Genomic DNA, 18393 nt, shown 5'->3' with positions numbered 1-18393 from the left:
AATGTCATAAAGACTTTGCGTTGTATGTTCTGTGTAAAATTTTTACATCTATAAAACATAGAGGTTGGACAGGCAGATGGCATCTAAATTAATGCAGTTTTGGATAAGCTTTGGCTATAAGTCGTCTTGCAATATTAACGAGATAAAACCTGGTTATGTTCCCACCTTGGCAGAACAGCAGTATCAATAGTACCTCAGCAGATTGGTTTAGATCACTCTTTTGTGCAGAAAGGTAAATGACTTGTATCTGTGCGGCTAGACTGACCTTTTTGTGGTACTCGTGCACTCTTATCCTTTTCTTTCTTTACTTAGATGACTCTGACCTAGTAGATTGAGATAAAATCACCAGCTTGCATTCATACTAAGGGAAAATTTCATAATCTGGACATACTGCATGAGGGAACTCTTCCTGTCTCTGTTCCAGCGAGACTCTGTGTAGTGATGGGTTGAGCTAACCTCGCAAAGTGAGTCAGGTTTCCTCCAAAGGCATCCAGCCTGACTGAAGACAGAGCAGTGTGTGTGTGTGTAAAAGAGCACTTACCTTTAAACAGAGACTTCCTCGTCTCTCCTCCCTTCCGCTGACTGCAGGTAAATGTAATTTGTTCTAGTTCAGAAGGGCACGTGACCTGTTCCTATACAAGGCAACTCCACACCTTCAGTAGGACTTTATACTTATCTGTTTGTTGCTTGGCCTGTTTTTTGTGTTTTTGTTTTTTTTTTAAACTTGTGTGAGTGAAAATCAGCTTTTTGTTCAGGTTCCCTAAAGAAGCAGAATTGTCTCTCAGTGGTGCCTTTCTGCTCATCTCCAGTGCTCTGTAGTGTTTCTTTTCGAGTAACTTTTGGCGAAAGTGTAAAAATTCAACCGCCGAACAACTTCGGTTGGGCCCAGAAGGCCCAAAGCGGAGGGAAAGACGGGAAAAGCCGAGCAGTTTGGCTGCGGTCGGCTCTCGGATCAGCGCTGCGCTGCCTGGTGCTTCCCGTGTGGCGGCGAGTTAGCGCGCTGGAAATACCTTTGTTAGCCGCGTGGCTTGCAGGGCAGCTCGGTCTAGCTAGGCTCAGATCCGTGCGTGCCTCCTGCTGCCGCCCTTATGCAACCGCCTGAACGAGCGCCGCTCCCCGCTTTAACCGGGCTGGGGCGGGGGGGAGGGAGGGGGCCAACATGGCGCGGCTGCGCGCGGGCGGGTAATTACGGTAGGGGCGCGCGCGCGGGCGGCCGTTACGGTAGCGGGGTAGGGGGAGGGGAGGGGAGGGGAGGGAGGGCCGACGTGCGCGGGGGCGGGGCGGGCAGTGCTGCGTGCTCGGCCCCGCGAGGCGCGTCTCCCTCGCGAGCTCGGTGAAAGGATTTGGCGCCAGGCGGGTCCGCTCTGCAGCTGCCGCAGCCGCACGCAGCAGCCCAGCCGCGCCACCCACCCACCGCCGCCGCCGCCCGCCGCCGGGGCCTCGGCTCCCAGCCGCCGCAGCCGCCGCCAGCCCCAGCCCGAGCCCGCCAGCCCGAGCCCAGAGCCGCCCGCGCGCCGCCCAGGGACCGAGCCGCCGCCGCCGCCATGAGCTGCTCGCCCGTGAACGTGAAGAAGCTGAAGGTGTCGGAGCTGAAGGAGGAGCTGAAAAAGCGGCGCCTCTCCGACAAGGGCCTCAAGGCCGACCTGATGGAGCGGCTCCAGGCCGCGCTGGACCAGGAGGAGGCCGGCGGGGGAGGCCCCGCCAGCAGCGCGGCCGAGCCTGGCAACGGCAGCATGGAGGGGGAGGCGGCCGAGAGCGGCGGCGGCGCCGCGCAGCTCCGCCAGGCGGGAGGCCCCGACCAGGCCGCGGCCTCCGCGGCGGAGGACGACGACGAGGAAGGGCTGGAGGCGGCCGATGGCGACGCCATGGAGCTGGGCGAGGAGAACGGCGAGCGGGCGGGGGCCGGGGGCGGCCCGATGGAGGAGGAGGCGGGCGGCGAGGAGGAGGAAGAGGAGGAGGAGGAGGACGAGAACGGCGACGACCAGGGCTTCCAGGAGGGCGAGGACGAGCTGGCCGACGAGGAGGAGGCCGCGGCCGGCGACGCCAACGGGCACGGCGAGCAGCAGCCGCCGCAGCAGCCCCAGCCGCAGCAGCAGCCCCAGCAGCAGCCCCCGCCGCTCCTCCCGCCGCGCGGCGCCGCCAAGGAGCCCGCGGCCAAGAGCGGCGCTGCCGGCGCCTCGGGCCCCCCAGCGGCGGGCGCGGCGGGCCCCGCCAAGCAGCAGCAGCAGCAGCAGAAGAAAGCGGAAGGCGGCGGCGGCGGCGGCCGCCCGGGGGCTCAGGGCGCCGGGGGTGAGTGCGTGGGGGGGGTGTGTGAGTGGGGGCGGGGGGGGGGGGGCGGCCGTTAACCCCCCGCCTCACGGGATGGGGGGGAGGGGAGGGGGGGGCGGCTTCCGGGGCGCGCGAGGCGGGCGCGTGGTGCCCCCCCCACAGCCCGCGGGGGGGTCCTGGAGGGGCCGTTGGGGAGGGGGCGGAGCCTGAGGGGATGGAGGGGGGGAGGGGCGGCGGCGGGGCCGCTGGGGCGCGCTGTATTGTGCCGAGGTGCGCTCGGCGGCCTGACGTCACTTCCGGCCGGGGCGCCGCACGGGATGGCGGCGGGGAGGCCGGGTACAATGGGGGCGGGAGGAGGGGGGGGGGAGGGGGGGAAGGAGGGGGGGGGGGAGGAATCCCGGCCCCGCGCGCGCGGGGCCCGCGCCCTGCCCCCGCCCGCCGGGAGGAGGCGCGCGCGGGCACGATGGCGCCGCGGGGGGGGGGGGGGGGGGCGGAGGGGGGAGGGAGCGGCCTCCAGTGCGCGCGCCCGGCGCCGAGCACGGCCCGGGGGGGGGGGGTTGGGAGGGAGGAGGGGGGGGCACCTTCCGCGGCTTTGTCCCTCTGAGAGGGGCCCTGTGCCTGCCTGACGGCCGCGCGTCCCCGCAGGAGACGGCAAGGCGGAGCAGAAGCCCGGGGAGAAGAAGAGGGGCGTGAAGAGGCCGCGGGAGGACCATGGGCGCGGGTACTTCGAGTACATCGAGGAGAACAAGTACAGCAGGTAACGGAAGGGGCTGGGGAGCCGGGGGGAGCCACGCGCGCTCACCCTACAGAAATCCACCTCCTTTAACCTTCCTTCTCTTTGTTCAGGGCCAAGTCCCCTCAGCCACCTGTGGAAGAGGAAGATGAGCATTTCGACGACACAGTCGTTTGTCTCGATACTTGTGAGTAGCCGCACTTCCCTTCTGTCCGCAGAGATCAGGGTTAGGCTTTCAGTCTTAAAACTGCTTTATGAAATGCAGGGCAAATGTGTTTGACTCAGATTGCCGAGTAACATAGAAATGTGTTTTCACCACTTTTCAGCATCCAAAACAACAAAAGGACACGTGGGTCTTCATAGTAACAGCAGTAAGTTGAGGTTTCTCCACAAAATGTGTGGCATCATACAATTTCCTGAAGAAATCTTGACTAGAACACCAAGCTAGCCTATAAACTAAGTTGGTTGACTGTAGAGTGAGCATAGATAACACTAAAAACAGTGTGAGAAGCATTGTTTGCCGCATGAAATACTCACTTCAGGAAGTCAAAGAACCAGTGATACATAGTTAGAGTAGTAAAATCTGTAGAGGAAGCTTCCTGCATAGTTTGCTGAGGCCCTGCTTATTTATCAGCAATAAATAAACACTTATTTTTATTCTTTCTGATAAATCTAATCAAGTGACTTAGGCCTTCGGGAATAAAAAAGACCCATTTTTGCAATCCAAACGTTGAGACTGGTGTAGAGGTGACTTGTTTAAATGGGTGCCAGAGAGAACAGATTGACAAAAAGATACCAATAAGAGGGTTTTAAGGCAGTATATCACAATAATAGCAACGTTAACAGTCTGTGACCAGGATAAACGTTTGTATTCTTGAGGGTAAGTATAAGGAACTATTACAGAATTAAACCCAGGTAATGTGCTAACTCATTGGCTTAAAATGCCATGAAAGAGAACCTCTATGCTTTGGCTTTATTTGGCATGGCATGTTTCCTAGTAGTTTTTTTCCTCCTGAGAAATTCAAGGATGCGTGAGTTTACAGCCACGTATATGCCAGCCTTGACATTCTGTTAACTAAATTTCAACCTTCTAGCTGCAGACTTGGTGAGTAGCAATCTCTGTGGGAGTTCCTAATTCTCCCAATAATTGACTAGTAGCTACTTTTGATTATTATTCCTAGCAGAAAACTTCGTTACTGGATGAACTGTATTTTAAAAGTGTTGACAGGCTGTCTGGAGCGCAGAATCAACCACGTCTTCAAGACTGAATTGTGTAGCAGTTTGGCTCTCTTCTACTGGACTGTAACAAGCCAGATATAAGAGGTTTAGTGATCTCAAGTGCTTTTTTTACCTGTCACATAAGAAGGCTATTAACTTGATTCTCATTTGTTACTCTAAAATTAACCTACAGAGAGAGGTTTCTACTGTATGTTCCTTTTGTTTGTTTTTCATTCAACAAATTAGTACTGCAAAATACAAAAATGTATTAATGAGAACACTTGAGTCACAAACACAGTAGCTGTAACCGGAGATGGCTTCATGCAAACAAAACAAGATCTTGTGCATGAGAATTACCAGTAATACCGGGAAGACTGCATTTTAGTGCATGTGCTCGGGCACCATGCAGATTTCGTACTAGGGCATAAGATAGTCTCTGCTTCCTGATTTTACACCTTTCTTATAAATATCAAATAGGTTTGGAGTTCATTCTGTGGTTTCCTTGCTGTGGGGAATTCTAGCCCATGTCCCACACGTCATGTGACTGTTCTGCACTGTCACTTTCTGAAAGCTACTAGGACATGAGAAACTTGATGGTGCTGCAGCCTTGAAGATACCCATACAACAAAGGTTCTGTGTAGGGTTCCTGGGGTTCTTTTAGAATGATGGGTGAATTCATATTGCAGATCACACTTGAGTGAAACGTTCTCTTACCACATTCTGCATGCTTAACCTATTGGCACTTGACTGAACTGACTTTATTTTAATTGACTTAATCTAATTGGACTTGCTGAAGGACTGTATTCACCAAAGATGGTACTGCTTTCAGTACTTCAAAGAAAAATACTTGTTTTTGTACTTACCTACGTAGCTGCCCTTAGGTTTGGGTATGAGGGATAAGACTTGACAAAACCGTGCCTAGCAAACCACTCAAGGAGCAAAGACAAAACAGTGGGAATTCGGTGACAGCGCATGGTAGTACCTTGAAAATCAAATCTGTTGTTAGTTAGGTTTCCCTGGGGTTTTGGCTGAACTTCAGGCTGCAGCTTTAGGCGTGTGTTCATTTCCTTTCCTGAAAGATGGTGAACAGTTGCCAAATGCCAGTTATTTGTCTTAAAATAAGTGGAGGCTTATACTTGTGAAAGCTGAAATCCTCCTTAATGCATAAAATTTGAGAGTTCTGCTTTATTTTTATTAATAAACAATGATTTTTGTTAACAGATAACTGTGACCTGCATTTTAAAATCTCAAGAGACCGGTTTAGTGCTTCCTCACTGACCATGGAAAGCTTTGCTTTCCTTTGGGCTGGTGGGAGAGCCTCCTATGGAGTTTCTAAAGGCAAAGTCTGCTTTGAGATGAAGGTGAGTTAGACTGATGTTTTGTGGGAAACTGTTCTTAGTTAAATATAATAACACTGTTTATACTTGCTATTCTTTCGGTCCTCTTTTTACTTAGTTGGAACTAATTCAGGTGAAGAGAGCTTAAGAGCTTTCTGAAATCGTTCTGTCATGAGTCTGTGAAATGGTTCTCAACAGAAGATGACTTAATTAACGAAACTGCTTCCTCGTTCAAAGGACTTCCTTTAAAAAAAAAAAAAAAAGCTGTGCTTGACCCAAATGTGTAACTTCTGGTTTTAGTTTCGAACCAAGAATTTCACTTTGCAGTTTATGCATTAGAACTTAAAGACTTAAGACACAAGTCAGAAGTTTGCTTATGTTTTCTGAAGATTACAGAAAAATTGGATTTAACAAAAAAAAATAAAAAAAAAAAAACTACAAAGCACCACTTACACCAGGAAGTTGGTTAGCTGACCTCCAGAGGTTCCTTCCAACCCGAATGATTCTGGGTTGTGTACACAATGAATGTGAGTATTTAGCTGGGCATTTCAGTTTGGAGAGCAAGAGTTCCCTTCAAGGGTAAGAATGGAAAAGCTTCCAGCCTTGCAATAAACAGATTTCTCCAACCTGGTAAGGGAAGAAAAGCAGGATGCACAAACCTTGATTTGGGGTTTTAGTGATGTTAAAGCCTTGCTTGTGTATGATGTGTGTACACACGCTTACTCTGTTCTCTTCCTCCAGTACTTGCAAACCCAACTGCTACCGTGAGGACGGGGTAGTGATCCCATTCTCTGCGCTATTGCATTGAGAGATTTTTGTGCCTGTTGGTGCTTGTAACTTTGGAAGGACAATGAAGTGTTAATGATGTCACTGTCTATTGCCCTGTTCACTTCTAAATAAGCTTGGTTAAGGTTTCACCTTGGTTACCTGACTCAAGTACTCATGGAAACTGGTGGGATAGTGGTCAGTTTTTCCACTCTATTTGGTGAAATCTATTTAAAAAAAAAAAACTTGATTCCAGTTACGTCGTTTGGAAGCTGGCAACTTGCCCAGCAGCTCTGTTTGCTGTAGAAAGGGATGAGTGTAATATTTTTCCATATCTATCTAGAAAACTGTTTTCATCTAATACCACACTGTATTGGCAAAGTAATTTACTGTTAATCCCAAAGTTCTGGCCTTTTTTTCTTCTAAATTACATAAAGAATTTTTTGTAGACTGCAGTTTTAATAGTGTCAAGGATTGAGGTTTTTGGCCGCTAAGAGGGAGTGTTATGAGTAAGGTCTCCGAAGGTATACATGTTATCTTGCATCTCCATCAGGCGAGAGATGGGAGTGTTGAGCAATTGGTTTGTGTTCTCACAGACTTGGCATATCTTACATTTTTGTAGATGTTTATTCAGACTAGGCCAAGATTTAACCAAAGTATAAAGCTTTTGGATGTTTGCATTGTTTCCATTTTGTTGGCGTTTTTAAGAAGTACAGTGCATTAACTTTTTTAATGAATAATTTAAAAATAGGTTACAGAAAAGATCCCTGTTAAACACCTGTATACAAAAGACATTGACATACACGAAGTGCGAGTTGGCTGGTCACTGAACACAAGTGGAATGTTGCTGGGTAAGACTTAAACGTTTGGTTACTTCTCTGTATTGTGTATGTGGTTGAAATCTGTAATCTTTTTTTTTACCCTTAACTGGATAGGAAAAGCTTAGTGATCTTAATCCATGTATTCTGAAAAGTGGTCTCAGTTTGAATCATTCTGAGTGTTGTGGGAGAAAGTTTATTACCAGGACCAAACAAGGTTAAGTATTCAGGCTTATACAGGAGGGTATGATTTGAGTTAATTCTTTCAGTGGTCAAGTGTGGGTTGTGGAGAACCTTCCTGGAGACCTGGCAAGGTTAAGCATCTCCTTTTCATGTAATGTCATAAATAGGAAGATGATTTTCTGCTTTTTTTTTTTTTTTTTAAAAAAAAAAAAAAGTATAAGGCTACATGATAACATTATCATTCTTTCAAAGCAAGGGAAGAATTCTCATTTCTAAAAGTAGCTAGAACAATGAACAACTTAATTAGATAAATGGGAACAGATAATTATGGTATTTTAACTAATACCTGCTGCTGAGATATGTCTGTGGGAAGTACATATGAGTAGGGATATTCTCGTAGCAGCAGCTTTCTAGTTACTGAAATACTTAAGTTCCACTTGAGTTCTTGTGTTTGACATTTGCTGTTAGCTTGTTCCTTGCAGCTTCATTCATCCTCAGCTGTCCCATAGGCTGAATGTCTGCTAAACTCCCTTTAAAATGGGGAGGGGTAAGTGCTACTGGAGACTTAATTCAGAAAGCCTTTGTGACCAGCTGCATTACAGGTATACTGGTGCATAAACAGGTCTTCAGAGTTTAAAAATACTTACTTGTGTCTTTAGTGTTTCAACTTTACGTCAACATGAATGTGGAACCAGTAGCATAAGGCTCTTAAGACAAGGGTGGGGGAAATGCTGCTGTTCAATCTCAAATTGAGTGTGTTGAGTACTTAAATGCAAGAATAAGCTGTAGCTCTTTTGGGGGGTCATAGCTTGGTTTAGGATCAATTAAAACATCCTGAAAAACAGTTCATTTAAGTAGCTGTAAAGTGACTGCATTTCTGAACAGCTAGGTAAAAATGCATGTTAATAAGTTTAAATTTCTTCTTCAGGTGAAGAAGAGTTTTCTTACGGATATTCTCTAAAAGGAATAAAGACATGCAATTGTGAGACTGAAGACTTTGGTGAGAAGTTTGATGAAAATGATGTGATTGGATGTTTTGCTGTAAGTGTTCTCATAAATTTTCTCTTGAGGAAAAACATCCTTGCATTTTCAGGCTGCTTTGTGGGAAGCAGTAAAAGAAATCCCCAAAAACATGGAGCAAGACAAGTTGCTTAACATAGGGAGGAGGTAGAAATAGCATGTATTGTCAGCAGTCTCTGCTCTCAGTTGTTTTCACACTCACAGGCCATGTCTTCTAAGGCTTTAAATACTCAAATACTAAGATCAACTTAAGAGGAAATGATCAATATAAGAGATCATGATCGATTTGACCAGCTTGAGAGAAAGCCTTTAAGGATTTACTTCATGATATAAGTGGTTATGCAAGTTAAGTTAATGCAACTAGTATAGTGAAATGACTAATGTGGCTTGTACAGCACAAGGTTGGTGTCTTTGTGCAAACTTAATGCTTTGTCTGCAAAACAGAACTTTGATGGTGATGAAGTGGAACTCTCGTATTCCAAGAACGGACAAGAGCTCGGAGTTGCATTCAAAATCAGTAAGGAAGCTCTTGATGGGCGCCCACTCTTCCCACATGTTCTCTGCCATAACTGTGCAGTTGAGTTCAACTTTGGTCAGAAGGAGGAACCTTACTTTCCTGTACCTGAAGAGTACACCTTCATCCAGAAGGTCCCCCTGGAGGACAGGGTCCGAGGACCAAAGGGGCCTGAGCAAAAGAAAGATTGTGAGGTAAGTTTCTTGTTTTATCTCCAAGTTGTTGAGGCAGAGATGAACAGAAGTGGTGGAGTTTAAATGTACTATAACAGAAATTTTCCCTTTTTGCTTGGATACTTTAATACTTGGTGTATCCCATGACTATCTCTTCCCCATACTCAATTTCCTTTACACTTCTAGTCTTAGTTGCATATTAAAGATCTGTGAACTAGTATCTCAAATACAGAACCTGTCGTAATAGGTGGTGATGATGATTGGCTTGCCTGGAGCTGGCAAGACTACATGGGTTACTAAACATGCAGCAGCAAATCCTGGGAAATACAACATTCTTGGGACAAATACTATTATGGACAAAATGATGGTAAGTGATAGTACAACCTTCTGTACGTTGGTATGTTAAAGGCTGGCAGTCAATCCTAGGTCTTTGGCTGCCAGGGGATTCTCTTGGATATAAGAAATAAAAGAAACAGATGCTTGTGACTGCTAGTGACCACTAAGTCTTCTGTCTTGCTGAGCTACTTCTTAGCAGGATTCTGAAGCTTTTCTATTGTTGTACTGTATAAAAAGTTGAAGTATTTCCATTTATTTGTTATTGTCCTCAGAACATGCAGCTTTTTGAATGTAATGAGTATACGTTAGATTCAGCTGCATTGATTCACCTAGATTCTTTATAAAGCTGTACAGCTTATGAAGGCTTTGGGAATTTCAGTTACGAGTTTGTGGCTGTGGCTTTAATAACCTTTGAGGCCAAATGAGAAGAGCAGTGAGTAAAACCATGTGAAACATGCATATAAGGACTAATCTAACTCTGGGAAATCTCTGTAGGTTGCAGGTTTTAAGCGTCAGATGGCAGACACCGGGAAACTTAACACACTGCTGCAGAGAGCTCCGCAGTGTCTTGGAAAGTTCATTGAGATTGCAGCTCGTAAGAAGCGGAATTTCATTTTGGATCAGGTAGAAGCTTCACTAAAAAAATTGTTCTGGAATTCTGTTATAGGCTCTAGTGTAGTAATTAAATGGGATTAAAGTTATGTTGTAATGGCAGTTGTTGCACTTAATTGACGTAATACCGGTTCTGGGGGCACAGTTGTGATACTGCTACAAATGCTTGTCTGAACTTCTCTGGATTTATGGGATGTGGGAGGCATAGTGTTGTAACACTTGGATATGAACTCGTAACTTTGCATTATGCAGCATCTTTATGTCCAGTTATATGTAAACTTCATTGCAAGCTCTTGTAGAGGTGAAGTCTATACACCATAAGTTGACTTCCTTAACTCTTACAATGACAGCTACGTGTAGTAAGTTACTGCATTTTTTTCAGACAAATGTGTCTGCAGCTGCGCAGAGGAGAAAAATGTGCCTGTTTGCAGGCTTCCAGCGCAAAGCAGTTGTTGTTTGCCCAAAAGATGAAGACTACAAGCAAAGAACACAAAAGAAGGCAGAGGTGGAGGGAAAAGATCTTCCAGAGCATGCAGTTCTCAAAATGAAAGGCATGGAACATAATCCTATACTGTGTTTTAGGATGCTGAGTATCTGCTTAAAGGATTAAGTAAACCTGAAATCTAAAAATTCACGTTATCTTAAACAGTTGTACTTTAAACAAAACTGGAAGACTACTGTAACTTGTAGGACAACACTATATTGTGTTCCCTCTGCTGCAGTCCTTAACACTACTCATTTATGCTGATATGCTTCATGCAGATGCACAAAGCTGTCTTGGCATAAAGTGCCCTATTTAAGTGACATATTTGGCAGAAACTGGTGTTCTGAGTGGAGGCTTATAAAAGAAAAAAAAAAAAGATATAGGCAGAATGCTTTCAAGGTTTGGAACAGTACTGGCAACTCCATGGAGACCCGTTTATTTCTTTTGTCACTCTTACATACCTAAAATGCTCAAATTACTTAATCTTGTCCCTATGCTGAGGGAATGCAGGGGGTGGGAGGCAGGATGGGAGAAAGGTGGTTAAATACGGCTTGAATTGTAGCTGAATGGAGATGCTGAATACTCAGTGTTTTTGCAATTATAGGGAACTTCACACTGCCAGAGGTAGCAGAATGTTTTGATGAAATAATCTATGTAGAGTTGCAAAAAGAAGAAGCTCAGAAGCTCTTGGAACAATATAAAGAAGAAAGTAAGAAATCTCTTCCACCAGAAAAGAAACAGAACACTGGCTCAAAGAAAAACAAGAAGAGCAATAAAAATCAGTTTAATAGAGGTCAGAGGGGACGTGGAGGATTCAACATGCGTGGCAACTTCAGAGGAGGAGGTGAGCCTAGAAATAAGCCTGGAAATTCTGGAGATGGTACCTGCTGTGCAAAAAGCCTGTTGTGCAGTACTTCATTTGCAGTTACTGTGTGGTGGTAAGCTTGATCTCAACTCCAGGAAGTTTTTAATACCCTGACATGTAGTGCAAAGTTAGTTTTACGACTTCATCCAGGATTTTGATGATGGTCCTCACTTCTAATGCTATTCATGTGGTACGAGACAAAATGTCCAAGTCCCTGTTGTAGGTTTGGTGTTTGCTCATGCATGAGACCCTATTAGAGGGGTTTTACATGCTCATATATCTTTAGTATGACCAAGCTTGACTTGAAATCTTCGCATTGAAGTCTTTGTTCTGAACTTGGCTACATATTTCTATAACGTGGTTGTGTTCTTGCTTTGAACAATGATCTTCCCATAAGAAACACTGAAGACCTAACGGTGACTTGATGTGAGTGCCTTTCTCCCTGCAGTCCCTGGCAATCGTGGTGGATACAACCGGAGGGGAGGCAACATGCCTCAGCGAGGTGGTGGAGGTGGTGGCGGCGGCGGTGGCAGCAGCGGTGCAATTGGCTACCCGTATCCTCGTGGCCCTGTCTTTCCAAGCAGAGGTGGCTACTCAAACAGAGGGAACTATAACAGAGGAGGAATGCCCAACAGGGGAAACTACAACCAGGTAATGCTTTGGGGTGGGCTTAACAGTCACTGGGCAGTGTTGTGGACAGCGCTGTGTGAAAGGCTTGGTAGCTGTGAATTGTGGCAGACCTGGTTGTTGTGGTACGCTAATTCCACAGTAAAAGGTCTGGCTTCTAGTTTTGTGCACATGCCTAGAGCTCTAAACATTGTCTAAGAAACTCTAACATGGATCCAGTGGTTTCCTGGTAAGACTGTACCTCAGTTCTGTTAAGCTGAACATTTTTAGGGCTGAGGTTCCATTGAGCAGTCCCTGGATCTGCGTGCTCTGACAGGTGAGAGTTGCCTCTTGCAGTTGATGTAGGATGCAAACACTCAGGTCTGGTTTAGTTCCACACCTTCAGTTGAGCTGGAGCTAGGCACGGCTTGTTCCGCTACACAAGGTGCGCAATTACCTATGTAAGAATGAGTAGGTAAAAAAAAAAAAAAAAAAGGTATTTCTGTAACTTCACATTGTGCATAAAACTTGGTATGTTTTATTACTGCCTATTCCCTCCCCTACAAGTCCCCACCTGACCCCCAATAGCAACAACCCTTGTTTGGCCCTAGGGTCAAGGTGTATCTTCAAGTAGAAAGTAAAGCAAGGAGCATTTAGAGCTTTCTGGAAATAGCCCTGGAGAGAGTCTGTTTTGCTGTCTGATGTCAAACACCGATTAAAGACATGCCAGCCTCGGTCTTAACTGATGGAATATCAGTGAAAGTATTTGAAAACATAATTTTGATTACTGAAGAGCCAGCAGATGGAGCCCAAGCTAGTAAACATGGATTAGGTTTGTCTAATGCTGACAAACAGGGGAAATGCTGTGTTTTATCTAAAGTTTTGTGGACTAACTATTTTCAGTTGCATGAGCCGTATCCTTTTGTCTGATCAGATAACATCCTTGTAACTGCGACAGCCTTTCCTAACTAAAAATAGGCAAGCTCTAGTATTTTTAGTTGTCCTGGTGCAGTTTAGCAGTTGGAAATAGGGTGAGTCAAAACTGGATTAGCCAGCTTTCCAGACCTCTGGGAACAATAGTTTGAGCTAGCTTATTAGTTTTAGTGGTTTTGACCCATGTTTTAAAAATCAGTTGCTTGGAGGGGGCTTTTGGCATTGTTTTTATTTTAATTCTTTAACCTAAACCTGATCCCTTGTGTTTGGAAGATGCTGTGTGATATGTGATCTTCTGGTAGCAATAGAAAGACTCGGTAGCAGTGTATTTCTAAAAAAAAAAAAAAAAAAAAAAAAGTCTCTACAGATGTAGTAGTTCAAAACTGTTGTTCTCTTTCAGAACTTCAGAGGAAGGGGAAATAATCGTGGCTACAAAAACCAATCTCAGGGCTACAACCAGTGGCAGCAGGGTGTAAGTAATAACAACTAAACTTGTTCCTTTTCGCTGATTGTTAATTGAGTGTTTGAAAATGCTGTCTGAAATAATTAGGAGAATCAGAAGTAGATGTGTAATCAGAACTGGATAGCATAATCTTCTACTGCCAGGTAATATTGCTATAAATAGTTTTCTCTGCAAAGCTTAATCTGTCTTGATGTATCAAATATCAGCCGTGGCTTATTGGTCTTAATGGTATGAAGTATTTGGCTTCATGTTGCTACTGTGAAGTGAACTTAACTGTCTTCGGTTCTTTAGGAATTTGCTGTTGTTTGGGAGGACTTGAATCAGGAGGACTGCATGTTTGTTAAAGATGTTCCTTCTGTAAGGAGCTAAGTTAATTTTAACCATTTATCCATTTATTGCAGCAATTCTGGGGTCAGAAGCCATGGAGTCAGCATTATCACCAAGGATACTATTGAATACCCAAATAAATGAACTGATACATATTTCTCCAAAACCTTCACAAGAAGTCGACTGTTTTCTTTAGTAGGCTAACTTTTTAAACATTCCACAAGAGGAAGTGCCTGCGGGTTCCTTTTTTAGAAGCTTTGTGGGTTGATTTTTTTCTTTTCTTTTTTTGTACATTTTTAATTGCAGTTTTAAAGTGATTCGTAAGAGAACCTCAGCATTGTGCACGATAAGAGAATGTGTCAGTATTTCAGGGTTCTACATTTTATCTGTAAAATGTGACTTTTTTTTACCACAACAAAAGTAAAACGTTGCTTTGTACCTGGTGTCTTTTTATTAAAGAATTTTCTCCTTTTTCCCCATTCCCCAATTTCTAAGAAACAGTCGTGAGTCATGTCACAATACGATCGAAATGTTAGCAACCAGATTCGTGTGGAGGCTCCTGAGCAGCCCTCGCGAATGCCATGAGATACTGTAAAGCTCCGTATTACACTCCATCCTCTCTATACAGCTTCGGGGTGGGGAGGGGAGGAGGGGGAGGTAAAAGTTTCTGGCAATAACTAGGACTTCTTTTGTAACACTTGGAGCTCAATAAGATGTTGGGGGCAAAGAGGAAACCTGGAGCTAAATAGGGAAGGTGGAGTGTATGTAGAAGCTCTTAAAGTTGTAAAACTTTGGTTGCATTACTTGTGGAGGCTCAAACTTGTGAAGGTACACCACCATAATTTCTTTTCCATTTGTTCTGCATTTTGATTCTGAAAAGAAGCTGGCTTTGCCCATTTCTTATTAAACAAAACTTGTTGTAAATCCAGTTGTCTAATGGGATCTATATGAAGTTAGCTGTGTGTCTGTATAACTTTCCCCACAAAATACTGTATACCTAGTGTGCTTGTAGTAGTTACTCCACCATTTTGTAAGCTAATGAAACTGTGAGTCACCCATTTTATATCTAATTTTTAATCATGTCAATTCTCAAATGGGTGTATCTCCGTAGCCTGCTGATTCCTTTTTCTCTTTAAAGAAAGTGGGTGGAGAAATTTAACTCTAGACGTTTGTTTGCAATAAAATAAATTCATTTTACTCTTGTTTTGGGATTGTCGCCATCAAGGTCTAAAATCCCTTTAAGGCTATAAAGAGGAAGAGAATGTATGGAAGTGCTGATGTTGGACAGTTCTAAACTCATTACTGTGTACATGCTGAAATAACTTGTGTTTCTTTACAAATCTAAACCGGTGGTTGCTCTGTTAGAGATGTATCACATGTATAATCTCACAATTTAACATGGTTATGTGTGTAGGGCAAAAGTCTTTTGAGTTGCACTTGCATCATGTAAATCCACTTAAATCTATTTATTGTAAAATAGAAGCCAGGGGAGGAGTGGGGGAAGAAACCGCCCCGGGAATAGGACAGAAGGAGGGTTGTCGCAGAACGAAACCCGGAGCTGGAACAGAGCGCTTCAATTTGTTTTAACTGCTACTTTGCTCAGACTTGCGCTTTTGTAATGCTGTAGTGGCAATGTTAGCTAATGATTTACTTGCATCCTAGCACCAGGGAAGGGACGTAACAGTTGTGAATTGGGCTGACAGTATACGTGTGAAGGCATTACTGCCAGCAGCGGGGAGGTGGGAGTGCTGTGCCGAGTTGTACTGGCAGTGTACAGACTAGCAGAGGCTTACCAGCAGCAGCGTAGACCTAGAGGCAGTGTAGTGTGCTTGAAACTTTCCTCCAATGTTAGTCGATTTCTTATAGTCTTTGGAAGTACAGATAAAGTTGTGTTGCTCTTCTAGCCTTTATAGCAGATGACATTGCATATTGACATTAAACATTAACAGCACCACCTCCTTGTTAATACTGCTTTAAATCATCCCTTTACTTTGAACAAGAAAAATGTAAGTTGTCTTTAAAGAAGCATTATTTAATGAACTAGAAGTATGGGAAATATAAACCCAACTCTGTTTTTGCTGAAATGGAATTTTCTTTAGACTAAAACAACATTAGTGTAATTAAATTCCATGTCCCCTCTGCCTTCCTCCTAAGAACCTAACACTTTGTATGGAGTGCTGATCCTTTGCTTATTTTGGTACTCTATAGAATGATATAGTCTTAAATATAAGAGCCTACGCTTACTATGTGCTTGTAAAGTTTGTATTTTAATTCAAAAGTCTGGGATGTTTTGTTTTCTATTCAACATACGGTGTTAATAATGCCACAACTGAGAGGAAGGGCTTTAAGCGTTATACAAAGGCCATAGGAGTATGTAGTAATACTCCTGCGTGAGGAAAAGATGCCTCAAGTTGTTCAGCAATATGTGCTGTCTGGGCTCTGAGTTGCAGAAACCAAGCCATTCCAACATTAAGCATCATGGAGGTACATTTAATTCAGAAAGTCTAAATACTTTATCACTATAGATCAGACCCTCACTTGGTAAGGCTTTGCTCAGCCTGGGTTCATCCCTGAAGGAAAAAGCCTTCAAGTTACCTTAGCTCCACTTATTCAAATGAAAGGGATTTAATTTAATGTGAAAAGGGCTTCTTACCAAGGCAGTAGTCACTAATATTAAAATAATTGTGGGTTAAAAAAGGGAAAGCTAGTGGCTACACAACTGCAAGGAAAGCCCAGCTGTATGTTGTCAAATGGGAGGCTGGGACCATCTGTCACATTGAGCAACTTCTCGCAGCTTATAAGGACTTGTTTACGTGAGGCAGAGCGCCCGGATCGTGGCAGCTGTGCTGCTGGCAGGGGCGCCGCACATGCTAGCGGCATGTAGTGTAGGGTGGGGGCATAGGGGGGCTCTGAAAGCTGTTCAAATCCGGAGGGCTTCAGCCCTGGGGTGGTGGCAGCAACGCTGGGAGGTGCTGCCCATGCTCGTGTCAGCAGCTGTAGCGGCCTGGTGAAGCTGCCTGCACCTTGCGCTGCTGCCCTGTGTTGGGAACTCCCCAGCCCTGACATCCCATTTCCAAAGCAACACAAAGCGCTTGTGATCTTTCAGCCCTAGCTGGTAACAGTCCCTGGAGTACATGTACACATGGGGTAAGGGTGGGCCTTTCCCTGATGGGCTGGTGTTGGCAAGGGGCTGTGTCCCTGGGGCTCTGTGCATATTGGGCCCACCCCAAAGCGCTCAGGTGCCTGCAAACACTTCCCTGGGGGACGTTGGGGTTTGGCTTTTGCTGTGGGGTGCCTTATGAGACCCCCTGTGCTCAGAGGCAGGCTCTGCTGTAAGGAGCTGCCTTTTCTTGGTGTCACACTGCTGGGCTGTGTGGGATGTCCTCAGCAGTGCTGTGGACACGTGTGTGTGACATCATCCGTGCACGTGGCACCGCTATCGGACAAGTTCCTTTGGGTGCCCATTGTAGAATAATTCCTGGTCAGCTAAAACTGTCAGAAATTGCTCTTCTCCCTCAATATTGCCCAATCTTTCTGACAGTGGGAGTGATGAAACCAGCGTTCTGGCAATGCCAAGTGCAGCCCATGCCACTTGGATTAAAAGAAAAAACAAACTGTGGTGTAAGCCACTAGCTTGTCCAAACCTCCTACTACAGCACTATCTGTTTTTAATGTAAACAGCCTGTGAAGTCATTTTCTAAGATGTGGTTTCCCTATCCATGACCTTTAGGAAAACTAGACCAATGCTTTCTAGAAGTGCCGCTTCAGACTATGCCCCAAGATACAGAGCTCAGTTACAGATGTGAGGTGCTTTAATACCTCTGCAGATGTTCAGCAGCCAAATTTGAGACTCACAAGTGAAGAAGTGTGCATACGCCTTGGTCCTGTACTACAGCCTGTAGAGCTTTAGCCTGAAACACTGCAGAGGATGGGGACAGCTCTAGGTCATCACAAAAAGCCGCTGCAAGGGAAGCAGAAATTTAGAAGGGCAGCTTTATAACTCAAGGGTTAACAGACCCGTTGTGAAGTCAGAGCAGCGCCCCGGTCATGCAGAGCTCACCTACTCCTAGACAGAGTGGCTGCGTTTAGGTGGAGGGGGAAGGAGGCCTCTGCATCTTGCTAGCAGGAGTGCGTGCACACTGAGGCGGCGCCTCCCGTTTTTGGAGCTGGCAGTTGCAGGGAATCAGTCAGACGAAGTCAGGACTTGGCCAGCAGTTCGTCTGGACGGGACTCGCCTCAGTTCGTCTCTCTGCCAGTGCTGGGAGGGGCAGGAAAATTCAGCAAGGAGTAAATAGCTACATAAACTCAGCGGTAGCTTAGAAAAAAAAAGATGCTAAGCACTTAACATATTGTCAACTTCAAAGGAGAAAGAGCAAAGGCAAACGTAGAAAACTTGTAGTACAATTTCTAATGCTTGGCTCATTGCCACTGGCCCTTCTGCACCAGCATTACCTTAGAGCAAGCTTTTGTTTTTGTTCCGTTTCATGTTTTAGTAAACAACCTCTGCAGAATCATTTTGGTCCTGAAAGTTACTGAAACTGAAACCAGGGGTAAGAGAGCTCGGCCGAACTTTTTCACACTTAGAGAAGTTTCATGACGTGATGTCAAGGGAGGATGCAATTTACACAAAATAATGAAGCTGGATCTGCTGCATAATCAGCAGCAGATTATTGCTGCTGCTTACTGGGACACCAGTGATACCTGACATGGCAGAAAAACACCTGTATGCATTTTCTGG

General features: G+C 45.2%; 1 protein-coding gene across 1 annotated transcript; it reads left to right on the top strand.

Moving 5' to 3' along the window:
• Window positions 1-1500: 1500 nt before the first annotated feature.
• Window positions 1501-14964, top strand: HNRNPU (heterogeneous nuclear ribonucleoprotein U). The gene is made up of 14 exons (XM_032185883.1): window positions 1501-2289; window positions 2914-3025; window positions 3115-3188; window positions 5441-5580; window positions 7073-7172; window positions 8251-8363; window positions 8787-9050; window positions 9277-9396; window positions 9861-9989; window positions 10360-10528; window positions 11066-11305; window positions 11775-11977; window positions 13266-13337; window positions 13730-14964. Exons 1-14 carry the CDS (start codon window positions 1545-1547, stop codon window positions 13781-13783), a joined length of 2535 nt encoding a protein of 844 aa, XP_032041774.1. The 5' UTR covers window positions 1501-1544; the 3' UTR covers window positions 13784-14964.
• The last annotated feature ends 3429 nt before the right edge of the window (window positions 14965-18393 follow it).

Source organism: Aythya fuligula, chromosome 3 (assembly GCF_009819795.1).
Source record: "Aythya fuligula isolate bAytFul2 chromosome 3, bAytFul2.pri, whole genome shotgun sequence".
NCBI classification, from domain to species: domain Eukaryota; kingdom Metazoa; phylum Chordata; class Aves; order Anseriformes; family Anatidae; genus Aythya; species Aythya fuligula.
Note: the sequence above shows the minus strand (reverse complement) of the source record. Positions and strands in the feature narration are given on the sequence as shown.

Coding starts and splice junctions, on each gene's coding strand:
- HNRNPU (XM_032185883.1), top strand. CDS start 1,545: ATGAGCTGCTCGCCCGTGAACGTGAAGAAGCTGAAGGTGTCGGAGCTG. Junction 9,990..10,359: donor GGAATTTCATTTTGGATCAG/GTAGAAGCTTCA, acceptor CATTTTTTTCAG/ACAAATGTGTCTGCAGCTGC. Junction 13,338..13,729: donor ACAACCAGTGGCAGCAGGGT/GTAAGTAATAAC, acceptor CATTTATTGCAG/CAATTCTGGGGTCAGAAGCC.